Source organism: Ranitomeya variabilis, chromosome 5, assembly GCF_051348905.1.
Source record: "Ranitomeya variabilis isolate aRanVar5 chromosome 5, aRanVar5.hap1, whole genome shotgun sequence".
NCBI lineage: Eukaryota > Metazoa > Chordata > Amphibia > Anura > Dendrobatidae > Ranitomeya > Ranitomeya variabilis.
Window position 1 is genome coordinate 677,351,366 of NC_135236.1, and position 13,454 is coordinate 677,364,819.

The following is a 13,454-nucleotide window of genomic DNA, read 5'->3' on the forward strand; positions in this document are numbered from 1 at the left end:
TCCCCCTCAGTCTGTCTCCCCTCAGTCTGTCTCCCCTCAGTCTGTCTCCCCTCAGTCTCCGTCTCCCCATCATTCAGTCTCTGTCTCCCCCTCAGTCTCCCTCTCTGTCTCCCCCTCAGTCTCTGTCTCTTCCTGTTTCCCGGTTCATCCTGGTATTCTGGACATTTGGGAAAAGTCACTTTTGGAGATTGACAGATGTATCGGCCAATCACGGGCCGCAGTATACATAGCCACGCCCCCTCCCATGCCGGAGAGGTCTGAGGGCGTGGTTTGGTGACGTCACGGGGAGTCCGGAGCTGAGGGGGTCGGCGGAGCAGGAGGGGAGCGGCGGCGGCTCCGGGACACGGGCGGCGCGGGACCGGGACTCGTCTGCAGGTAACACCGGGACTGTGGGCGGCAGCGGGGAGGAGGAGGCTCCGGGAACTTGTCAGCCATGTGCTCCGGCCGTGAGCGTTGTCCGGGGCCCGCGCCTGTGCGGAGGGTTCGTCACTGTGTGTGACTTCTCATAAGTGACTACTACAACTTCCAGCGTGCCGCGGCCGGGCGTGCTGAGACTTGTAGTGCGAGGACTGAGGCTGCGCGGTGCGGTCGCTGCTGAGGTGCCGGAACAATGGTTCCTTGTGCGGAGACCGGGGGCGCAGGACCGGCTGGTACGTGGTGGCAGGGGGTGCTCGGGGGTCTCAGCGGGGGGTCTGACCAAGGGGTGTCCCCGGCACTGCAGATAGTGATCACAGCAAAGGGGGAGTCAGGAGGTGGGGACCCCCGAATCTACAGCGACCCCCATCATTGTCCGAATGCAACTCCTCTGTACTCACGTATCACTGACACCGAGGCGTCCAGGACCCTGCACCCCAGGCGTCGTCACCCCGCGCCCCGAGTGTCGTCACCCCGAGCGTCGTTACCCCACGCTTCATTACCTCGAGCGTCGTCACCCCGAGCGTCGTTACCCCGAGCGTCGTTACCCCACGCTTCATTACCTCGAGCGTCGTCACCCCGAGCGTCGTTACCCCGAGCGTCGTTACCCCACGCTTCATTACCTCGAGCGTTGTCACCCCGCGCCCCGAGTGTCGTCACCCCGAGCGTCGTTACCCCACGCTTCATTACCTCGAGTGTCGTCACCCCGAGCGTCGTCACCCCGAGCGTCGTTGCCCCACGCTTCATTACTCCGCTCCCCGAGCGTCGTCACCCCGAGCATCGTTGCCCCACGCTTCATTACTCCGCTCCCCGAGCGTCGTCACCCCGAGCATCGTCACCCCGCGCCCCTAGCGTCGGCACCCCGATCGTCGTTGCCCCACGCTTCATTACTCCGCTCCCCGAGCGTCGTCACCCCGAGCATCGTCACCCCGCGCCCCTAGCGTCGGCACCCCGATCGTCGTTGCCCCACGTTTCATTACTCCGCTCCCCGAGCGTCGTCACCCCGAGCGTCGTTGCCCCACACTTCATTACTCCGCTCCCCGAGCGTCGTCACCCCGCGCCCCTAGCGTCGTTACCCCGCTCTTCATTACCCCGCTCTTCATTACCCCGCTCTTCATTACCCCGCTCTTCATTACCCCGCTCTTCATTACCCCGCTCTTCATTACCCCGCTCTTCATTACCCCGCTCTTCATTACCCCGCTCTTCATTACCCCGCTCCTCGAGCATCGTTACCCCACGCTTCATCACCCTGAGCGTTGTTACCCCGCTCCAGCGCTTCATCACCCCGAGCTTCATTACCCCGCGCCCCGAGCGTCGTCGCCCCGCGTGTCGTCGCCCCGCGCCCCGAGCGTCGTCGCCCCGAGCGTCGTCGCCCCGCGCCCCGAGCGTCGTCGCCCCGAGCGTCGTCGCCCCGCACCCCGAGCGTCGTCGCCCCGAGCGTCAGCGCCCCGAGCGTCGTTGCCCCGCGCGTCGTTGTCACCCCGAGCGTCGTTGCCCCGCGCGTCGTTGTCACCCCGAGCGTCGTTGCCCCGCGCGTCGTTGTCACCCCGAGCGTCGTTGCCCCGCGCGTCGTTGTCACCCCGAGCGTCGTTACCACGCTTTTCATTACCCCGCTCTTCATTACCCCACATCTTGAGCATCGTTACCCCACGCTTCATCACCCTGAGCGTTGTTACCCCGCTCCAGCGCTTCATCACCCCGAGCTTCATTACCCCGCACCCCGAGCGTCGTTGCCCCGCACCCTGAGCGTCGTTGCCCCGCACCCTGAGCGTCGTTGCCCCGCGCTTCATTACCCCACGTCCCGAGCGTCGTTACCCCGAGCTTCATTATCCCGCACCCCGAGCGCTGTCATTACTCCACACCCCGAGCGTCGCCGCCATGCCCTTCATTACCCCAGGTGTCGCCGCACCGCGTTTCGTTACTCCACACCCCGAGCGACACTGCCCCAAGCGTCGTTACCCCGCACCCGAGCGTGATTGCCCCAAGCGTTGCTGTCCCGCGCTTTATTACCCTGCACCCCGTGCGTCGTTGCCCCACGCTCCGAGCGTCGTCACCCTGCGCCCCAAGCGTCGTTGCCCCGAGCGTCGTTACCCTGCGCCCCAAGTGTCGTCGCCCCGCGCCCCGAGCGTCGTTGCCCCGAGTGTCGTTACCCCGCGCCCCGAGCGTCATTACCCCGAGCGTTGTTACGCCGCACCCTGAGCGTCGTTACCCCGCTTTTCATTACCCCGCTCTTCGTTACCCCACGCTTCATCACCCTGAGCGTTGTTACCCCTGCTCCAGCGCTTCATTACCCTGCACCCCGAGCGTCGTTGCCCCGCGCTTCATTACCCCACGTCCCGAGCGTTGTTACCCCGCGTTTCATTACCCCGCACCCCGAGCATCTTTACCCCGAGCTTCATTACCCCGCACCCCGAGCGCTGTCATTACTCCACACCCCGAGCGTCGCCGCCCCGCCCTTCATTGCCCCAGGTGTCGCCGCACCGCGCTTCGTTACTCCACACCCCGAGCGTCATTGCCCCGAGCGTGATTGCCCCGCGCGTTGCTGCCCCGCGCTTCATTACCCTGCATCCCGTGCGTCGTTGCCCCGCGCTCCGAGCGTCGTTACCCTGCGCCCCAAGCCTCGTTGCCCCGAGCGTTGTTACCCTGCACCCCAAGCGTCGTTAGCCTGCGCCCCGAGCGTCTTTACCCTGCGCCCGAGCGTTGTCGCCCCATTCCCAAAATGTCAGCGTCATTATCCAGCACCCCGAGTGTCGTTTTCCTGCACCCCAAGTGTCGGTATCTTTAGCCTGTACTCCTAATACCAGTGTCATTATCCTGCCCCCCGAGTGTCCACGTGGTGGTCCCGTCCCCTGGATTGCAGGAGGTAGACTCCCACCATCTTATTCACCATCTCCTGTACAATGTTGGGGGTGTTATTGCTCCTCTGCCGTCTTGGGAAATAATTTCCTACTCCGGTTCCAGAGCTGCTCGGATCTTCACCGATTATCTGTGTGACTGACATCTGCTCCTCTTCCTCCACCGCAGGCAGGAAAGTGTTATGTGAATGGAAAGTCTAGTAGTGAGGATGCTGCTGCTCTTAAAGGGGCGGTAGCGTGTGGATGAGGATGCTCTTAAAGGGGTGGATGCTGCTCTTAAAGGGGTGGTATCGTGTGGATGATGCTCTTAAAGGGGCGGTAGCGTGTGGATGATGCTCTTAAAGGGGCGGTAGCGTGTGGATGATGCCCTTAAAGGGGCTGTAGTGGGTGTTAATAATGCTCCTAAAGGGGCGGTAGCGGGGATGATAATGCTCTTAAAGGAGCGGTAGCGGGGGTATGAGTATTTTTTATTGTTCTTTGCAATCAGACACCTACCTGGAGAAAGAGACCCTCCATGTTACTGGGGATTGAATGATGGTGAAGACCCCCCTCCACCAAGTTATGATTAACCCTTTCAAATGGGTTTTCTAGTTCTGTAATAGGAGTGATCGGTGGAGGTCTGACTCCCTCCTAATAGCTTTACCAATCAGCTGAATGAACTGACCATGGCACAGCGCCACATGTATTACTGTGGTTGTGCCTGGTACTGCAACTCTCTATCTATGTATGTATATATTTCTGAGCTGCAATACCAGACGCTGCCACTACTGGATGTGTGGCGCTGTCTTTGTAAACAGCAAAGGGGTCGCAGCGATCAGTCGGGATCAGCCCAGATTAATATGTTCACCCAGGACGGTGGGGACTTAAAGGGATTCTCCTGACTGTCAAACCCGTAGCTGGACCTTAAACTTCATTGAGAAAGTCCTTAATGCGCGGACGACTAAAGTAACCAATCACCTGTCACTGTTAGGATCTTTTATGATCACTGGTCGGAAGCCAAAACATTTTTTTTTAATTTTCTTAATTCAAAAATAGAAAAATGCTATATTTATTTCAGCAAAATAACTATAACTAATAAATATTTTCTTGCTAACCCATTTTTGCCTCTTCAGTGTTTCCAGGGTGGGATTTGCTGCTGTCATTTACCCTCCGGTCCGGCAGCATCTCCTCGACGCCGCGGTGCTAATTTGACAGTAGGTGCGAGGTTTGGTCGTTAAACAGTTAACAGCGGCTCGTTGTCGCATCCGCTCCGCCGCATTCCAGAAAAATACTCGTCATTCCTGCCGAAGACTCAATAACTGGGCAGGAAAAAATATCCGAAGCCGCGGGGGCACTCAGTGCCGGTGTGGATTACAGGGGGTCACGTTCATCCCTGCTGCTCAACGGCACATAAGCTATTGTCCCCTGCTATCAGCCGGGCACGGCAATGAGAATACCTGACTTTCTGAAACCTTCTTTTTTTCCCTATAGGAAACATTGATCATAGGAATTTTTACAGCGGACCTCTCAAAAAGGTTGGCCATTTGTATGAAGGCCCAAAGTCAGATTCGTCGTCTCGTCCCCCCTTCCCTCAAGGGTCGGCGGCACCACCTCGTCTGTCCCCCGAGGGTCCTTGCTGTCAAACCCGTCCCCCCCCCTCCCGAGGCTCGTGCCCCCCTACCTCACCGGGGGTCAGCGTCAAGCCCCCTTCATGAGTGTCTTCGTCCCGTCCGCACATCCCCCGAGGGTCATCGTCGCTCCGTCCCCCCACTTCCCAAGGGTTGACGTTGTTGACTCCCCCCCAACCCCCCCCCCCTGAGGCTCACGCCCCCTACCTCCCCGAGGGTCAGCGGCATCAAAACCCCTCCCCCCGGAGGTCGGTGACTTTGCCCCATTCCCCCGGGGTCGGTGACTTTGCCCCATTCCCCCGGGGGTCGGTGACTTTGCCCCATTCCCCCGGGGGTCGGTGTCTTTGCCCCATTCCCCCGGGGGTCGGTGCCTTTGCCCCATTCCCCCGGGGGTCGGTGCCTTTGCCCCATTCCCCCGGGGGTCGGTGCCTTTGCCCCATTCCCCCGGGGGTCGGTGCCTTTGCCCCATTCCCCCGGGGGTCGGTGCCTTTGCCCCATTCCCCCGGGGGTCGGTGCCTTTGCCCCATTCCCCCGGGGGTCGGTGCCTTTGCCCCATTCCCCCGGGGGTCGGTGCCTTTGCCCCATTCCCCCGGGGGTCGGTGCCTTTGCCCCATTCCCCCGGGGGTCGGTGCCTTTGCCCCATTCCCCCGGGGGTCGGTGCCTTTGCCCCATTCCCCCGGGGGTCGGTGCCTTTGCCCCATTTGTCGTCTTCATCCCCCCCCCCCCCCTTCCCGAGGATCGCACCCCTCTACCTCCCTGAGTGTTGGTGCCTTTGACCCCCCCCATGAGAGTCGGCGCCTTCACCCTTCGTCCCGTCCCCCCACCCCCCGAGGATCATCGTCACCCCATCCCCCTCCTTCCCAAGGGTTGTGCCCCATTACCTCCCAGAGGGTTAGCGGCATCAACCCTCCCCACCCCTGAGTGTCTGTGCCTTTGCCCCCACCCATAAGGGTCAGCCTCTTCACCCTTCGTCCCATCCCCCGAGGGTCGTCTCCCGTTCCCCTCCTTCCCGAGGGTCGGCGTTGTTGACCCCCTTAAGGCTCATGCCCCCTACCTCCCCGAGGGTCAGCAGCGTCTAAACCCCCCCTCAGAGGGTCAATGTCTTTGCCCCGTCCCCCTGGAGTTCGGTGTCCTTGTCGGCCTGCAACCATGATCTAAGATTGAGCGGGTTTGCCCGTCATCTCCGTGCTAAACACATCGACAGCACGGATCCTATTGTAACAAAGCCTCAGCTGTATGAAGTGTTGAGGGCGGATATTAGGGGGTTGCGATATGTTTATGACCCTGCGTGATCTGCCGCTCGTCCTGTGTTTCTGCTGCGCCAGACAGCGACGGCCCCAGAATAGACGGCGCTCCATATACCTATATATACATAACCCCGACTATTTGGGGAAAGCGAGTCACCCGGATATTTATACCCAGTGCAGGACATCAGCTGCTGTGTCTGATCCTGGAAAAGCTGGGTGACCACCAATATGGCCACTCCCCGAGCCGCAGCGGTGGGGATAATGATGGTGAGAGGGGGCAGAGATTAAGGATCCTGTAACGAGCCAGGCCCCCTTCGTAATCTTCAAAGACGTAATCCGCTTTCTGATACTTTCTAGACATTTTGCTTTCTTTGAAATCTCATCCCGGTTGTGTAATTATCGAGCATGTTAATACACTGGATGAAATACGGCGCGCTGCCCCTTTAAATGTTAGGTCATTGCATTATGAGCAATTCCCTCTACTGGAGATTAAGCAGCTGACTTGTCATCATATATTGTGATTTGTTATTCCCTAAGAGAAATATAATAGATACTTGTTAATTTATTACGTACTCTAGTCACAGCTAAAGCTGCGCCGGTTTTACAATCACCATTGCATAGTGGGAGATATCAGCGTAGGATTCAAACTCTCAGCTGCTGTCCTATATCACATAGAAGGAACTAATCTGTTTTTTTGGGGTGTGGTAAACGAGAAATATTGAAAGCAGCTTTGAATGTGACTGAAGAAGATGCAAAATACCTAAAACTTGATTTAAAGGGATGTTACCACTTGCCATAAATCTGTAATTTTTCTACCTGGTATAAATGCCGCTTTTCTCCTGAATCCGGTGCTGTTTTTCTTTTCTTTTTGCGTCTCTTCGTTCCTGAGATAAGACCATTTCTTTTCTGTATATAAATAGTCTTGTGGGCGTGTTCCTGACTACTTCCCTTGATAACCACGCCCACTTAGCAAAAAAAAGACTAAATTTACATACAGGGAAGCTAATGCCATATCTCGGGAACGGAGAGGCGCAGGAACAAAAGAAAAACATCGCCGGATTCAGGAAAATAGCGGCATTTACTTAAGATTAAGAAAATACTTATTTATGGCAAGTTAAATATCTCCTTTAAATCATTCAAAACAAAATTTTGTCTAAAATAAAGTGTAGACTTAAAGATAATGCTAAAAAATATATTTATCTGGCTGATAACAGGAGACTAAGGCATATATTACTCAGGATGTTGATAGTTTATTCTTTATTGTATCTGTCCCTTTAAATGATCCATTGTGGTCTTGTCTTTTGCGGCTTCCTCTTCTTTCTGGGTTCTGAAGTTTGGTCTCAGTTTTCTTAAAGGGCCACGTCCTCAAAATTGAGAGTTTGTCGGCTGACGTGTACAAACAAGACTTGAGCAGATGTGACATGGGCTGTGAATATGGGGTGAGCAGGGGCCACGGGAAGGAAGGCCTGATTCCTGGACCTGTCCGGCCCAACTCTACATGTGCTACAGGGGGCACTTTAAGGATCAGTGTAACCATCCTGACCACAGTGTACTCACACCCACCTCTCTTATTCCATCCTGCTTTGCTACAGTGTGTCAGTCTTCATGTAATTCTGGAATTCTGTTCATGTTCCATGAGTCTGGGAAAAAACAAAGTATCATCCCATATTACTGCTACACATGCGCTATAACCTGCTGCATCCTCTGTGTGTGAGCGTCACATGAGCTGCGACCGCAGGAAACACCATGGAAAAGAAAGGAAGGCTTGTTCATAGACAGACTGTAACTATGTTATCAGCTGCAAAGAGGAGGAGGATGAGCTGCAGCAAGGATATATATATATATATATACACAGGAAGTCGGCTGGTCACTAAACAGAAGGGGCAGTATTATAGTAGTTATATTCTTGTACATAGGAGGCAGTATTATAGTAGTTATATTCTTGTACATAGGGGGCAGTATTATAGTAGTTATATTCTTGTACATAGGAGCAGTATTATAGTAGTTATATTCTGTACATAGGAGCAGTATTATAGTAGTTATATTCTTGTACATAGGGACAGTATTATAGTAGTTATATTCTTGTACATAGGAGCAGTATTATAGTAGTTATATTCTTGTACATAGGAGCAGTATTATAGTAGTTATATTCCTGTACATAGGAGCAGTATTATAGTAGTTATATTCTTGTACATAGGAGCAGTATTATAGTAGTTATATTCTTGTACATAGGAGCAGTATTATAGTAGTTATATTCTTGTACATAGGGACAGTATTATAGTAGTTATATTCTTGTACATAGGAGCAGTATTATAGTAGTTATATTCTTGTACATAGGAGCAGTATTATAGTAGTTATATTCTTGTACATAGGAGCAGTATTATAGTAGTTATATTCTTGTACATAGAGGGCAGTATTATAGTAGTTATATTCTTGTACATAGGAGCAGTATTATAGTAGTTATATTCTTGTACATAGAGGGCAGTATTATAGTAGTTATATTCTTGTACATAGGGGCAGTATTATAGTAGTTATATTCTTGTACATAGGGGCAGTATTATAGTAGTTATATTCTTGTACTTAGGAGCAGTATTATAGTAGTTATATTCTTGTACATAGGGGCAGTATTATAGTAGTTATATTCTTGTACATAGGAGCAGTATTATAGTAGTTATATTCTTGTACATAGGAGCAGTATTATAGTAGTTATATTCTTGTACATAGGGACAGTATTATAGTAGTTATATTCTTGTACATAGGGACAGTATTATAGTAGTTATATTCTTGTACATAGGGACAGTATTATAGTAGTTATATTCTTGTACATAGGGGCAGTATTATAGTAGTTATATTCTTGTACATAGGGACAGTATTATAGTAGTTATATTCTTGTACATAGGGACAGTATTATAGTAGTTATATTCTTGTACATAGGAGCAGTATTATAGTAGTTATATTCTTGTACATAGGGGCAGTATTATAGTAGTTATATTCTTGTACATAGGAGCAGTATTATAGTAGTTATATTCTTGTACATAGGGGCAGTATTATAGTAGTTATATTCTTGTACATAGGGGCAGTATTATAGTAGTTATATTCTTGTACATAGAGGGCAGTATTATAGTAGTTATATTCTTGTACATAGGGGCAGTATTATAGTAGTTATATTCTTGTACATAGAGGGCAGTATTATAGTAGTTATATTCTTGTACATAGGGGCAGTATTATAGTAGTTATATTCTTGTACATAGGAGCAGTATTATAGTAGTTATATTCTTGTACATAGGGGCAGTATTATAGTAGTTATATTCTTGTACATAGGGGCAGTATTATAGTAGTTATATTCTTGTACATAGGAGCAGTATTATAGTAGTCATATTCTTGTACATAGGGGCGGTATTATAGTAGTTATATTCTTGTACATAGGGGCAGTATTATAGTAGTTATATTCTTGTACATAGGGGCAGTATTATAGTAGTTATATTCTTGTACATAGGGGCAGTAGGTTATATTTGCACTGTAGGTGGGCAGTATATATAGTCAGTATGTGTCGGTGTCTCAGTATGGAGCGCTTTATCTGTAGCTCAGTTGATCCCTGTAGGATCGGTGAGGGATCAGTCCGGGATCAGCGCTCCACAGAGATGATGCCACTTGTACGGTAATAGTGACGGATTTTTCTTTCCTTCGTGCTCAGTATTTGTGACGCCGTTCTTTTTTCTGTATCTTCGCCTCCTCCATTGTGGCCCAGTACTAATCACACGGTTGTGTAGTTGCAGATGATCGGATCGCAGCTTGTGGTTGTTGTTGTTTTTTCTGTTTCCCTGTGACGCTTTCACTCACTGGTCGTCCCTCGGTTACATCCTCGGTGACCTCGCTGCACCAGAGCCGGTTCTGGGAACTCCAGGAATAAAAGTAATGACTATAATAACAAGATACAGATATATGGGTCCGACCTCAGTGAGGAGCGAGACCTCACTCACATCCAGTGGGAACCTTCGTTCTTAGGTCTGAGATATGCCCCTTTGGGTGTCAGCGCTGCTCCCGGGCGCCCACCTCGTGTGTCAGCACTGATTTCCAGGGAAAGTGTCAGGAAGAGGGTTGTCAAACGCCACTTAAAGGGATTGCGCGTGCTTGTTCTTGTATTCCCTTGCTTGGAGTCCAGCTGCAATACCAGACACAGCCTTAAGTCGGGTGTGGCGCTGTTTCTGGAAGCATGCTATATTTAGCTATAGCCTTCGTTAATGTTGTATTGTCCCTTTAAGGCAGCCTGCGATTGTCAGACAACCGTATCATAGCGCGCTGCTTGTAAAATAAAAGGAGTCCAGATATAGCCTGCGTCTGCCTGCGCGCTGGTAATAATCGCCCCCTTGTGCTGCCGCTCTGCTTTGTTGTCTCCACTCGGTCACATTGGTATTCCAGGGAGAAGTCTCCTCCTGACTCCGACAGCCCAAATTCCCGAGCCCTCCACATCCACATAGGCGGATCCCATCGTGGCCGCTGCTGGCGGGAGCGACGCTGGAAGCCGAGCCGGTAAGTGATCAGCCCCAGAGAATGTCTGCTGCCGGGAAAGCCGGAGGGATTCTCTACAGTTCTGCAGTAATGGAGGTTGTATGTCAGGGATGTGATGGCGAACTGCGCAGGAAACTGAGGAACATGAAGTGACCGGGAGCCGCGTTACCTACCAGTCCACGCAGCAAGCAGCGCCGCCCCGTCACTGGGAAAACTGTGTGCTCCGCTCCGGGCAGCTTCTGGTGCACCCACACAGATTCCCTTCCTGGCCCGTGGCGTAAAATAACAGATTACTGCCATATGGTGCATGGCGCTGACACCGTGCGTACTAAAGGGTTCTTCGCAGCTATATAGAGGTACTATAATACTGCCCCCTATGTACAAGAATATAACTACTATAATACTGCCCCCTATGTACAAGAATATAACTACTATAATACTGCCCCTATGTACAAGAATATAACTGCTATAATACTGTTCCCTATATACAAGAATATAACTACTATACTACTGCTCCTATGTACAAGAATATAACTACTATAATACTGCTCCTATGTACAAGAATATAACTACTATAATACTGCTATGTACAAGAATATAACTACTATAATACTGCTCCTATGTACAAGAATATAACTACTATAATACTGCCCCTATGTACAAAATATAACTACTATAATACTGCCTCTATGTACAAGAATATAACTACTATAATACTGCCCCTATGTACAAGAATATAACTACTATAATACTGCCCCTATGTACAAGAATATAACTACTATAATACTGCCCCTATGTACAAGAATATAACTACTATAATACTGCCCCTATGTACAAGAATATAACTACTATAATACTGCCCCTTTGTACAAGAATATACACTCACCGGCCACTTTATTAGGTACACCTGTCCAACTTCTTGTTAACACTTAATTTCTAATCAGCCAATCACATGGCGGCAACTCAGTGCATTTAGGCATGTAGACATGGTCAAGACAATCTCCTGCAGTTCAAACCGAGCATCAGTATGGGGAAGAAAGGTGATTTGAGTGCCTTTGAACGTGGCATGGTTGTTGGTGCCAGAAGGGCTGGTCTGAGTATTTCAGAAACTGCTGATCTACTGGGATTTTCACGCACAACCATCTCTAGGGTTTACAGAGAATGGTCCGAAAAAGAAAAAAAATCCAGTGAGCGGCAGTTCTGTGGGCGGAAATGCCTTGTTGATGCCAGAGGTCAGAGGAGAATGGGCAGACTGGTTCGAGCTGATAGAAAGGCAACAGTGACTCAAATCGCCACCCGTTACAACCAAGGTAGGCCTAAGAGCATCTCTGAACGCACAGTGCGTCGAACTTTGAGGCAGATGGGCTACAGCAGCAGAAGACCACACCGGGTACCACTCCTTTCAGCTAAGAACAGGAAACTGAGGCTACAATTTGTACAAGCTCATCGAAATTGGACAGTAGAAGATTGGAAAAACGTTGCTTGGTCTGATGAGTCTCGATTTCTGCTGCGACATTCGGATGGTAGGGTCAGAATTTGGCGTAAACAACATGAAAGCATGGATCCATCCTGCCTTGTATGGAGCATCTTTGGGATGTGCAGCCGACAAATCTGCGGCAACTGTGTGATGCCATCATGTCAATATGGACCAAAATCTCTGAGGAATGCTTCCAGCACCTTGTTGAATCTATGCCACGAAGAATTGAGGCAGTTCTGAAGGCAAAAGGGGTCCAACCCGTTACTAGCATGGTGTACCTAATAAAGTGGTCGGTGAGTGTAACTACTATAATACTGCTCCCTATGTACAAGAATATAACTACTATAATACTGCTCTCCTATGTACAAGAATATAACTACTATAATACTGCCCCTATGTACAAGAATATAACTACTATAATACTGCCCCCTATGTACAAGAATATAACTACTATAATACTGCCCCTATGTACAAGAATATAACTACTATAATACTGACCCTATGTACAAGAATATAACTACTATAATACTGCCCCCTATGTACAAGAATATAACTACTATAATACTGCCCCTATGTACAAGAATATAACTACTATAATACTGCTCCTATGTACAAGAATATAACTACTATAATACTGTCCCTATATACAAGAATATAACTACTATAATACTGCCCCTATGTACAAGAATATAACTACTATAATACTGCTCCTACGTACAAGAATATAACTACTATAATACTGCTCCTATGTACAAGAATATAACTACTATAATACTGCCCCTATGTACAAGAATATAACTACTATAATACTGCTCCTATGTACAAGAATATAACTACTATAATACTGTCCCTATATACAAGAATATAACTACTATAATACTGCCCCTATGTACAAGAATATAACTACTATAATACTGCTCCTACGTACAAGAATATAACTACTATAATACTGCCCCTATGTACAAGAATATAACTACTATAATACTGCCCCTATGTACAAGAATATAACTACTATAATACTGCCCCTATGTACAAGAATATAACTACTATAATACTGCCCCCTATGTACAAGAATATAACTACTATAATACTGCCCCTATGTACAAGAATATAACTACTATAATACTGCTCCTATGTACAAGAATATAACTACTATAATACTGCTCTCCTATGTACAAGAATATAACTACTATAATACTGCCCCCTATATACAAGAATATAACTACTATAATACTGCCCCTATATACAAGAATATAACTACTATAATACTGCCCCTATGTACAAGAATATAACTACTATAATACTGCCCCTATATACAAGAATATAACTACTATAATACTGCCCC

The 13,454-nt window shown here is 49.4% G+C and overlaps 1 protein-coding gene across 17 annotated transcripts in view; it reads left to right on the forward strand.

The window, feature by feature from the left end:
- Positions 1–252: 252 nt before the first annotated feature.
- Positions 253–13,454, forward strand: part of PPFIBP1 (PPFIB scaffold protein 1) — a 68,608-nt gene continuing 55,406 nt past the window's right edge. For 5 of the 17 annotated variants that reach the window (XM_077266922.1, XM_077266925.1, XM_077266926.1 and 2 more), the window contains exon 1: positions 255–375. Coding sequence is in view for 10 of the 17 variants with exons in the window: in XM_077266924.1 (XP_077123039.1) it covers positions 611–650 (40 nt within the window). In the remaining 7 variants the exon portion in view is untranslated. Of the gene's footprint in view, positions 376–540; positions 651–10,535; positions 10,654–13,454 lie in introns of those variants that run through there. The other 12 variants (XM_077266916.1, XM_077266915.1, XM_077266917.1 and 9 more) reach the window with 7 other exon arrangements.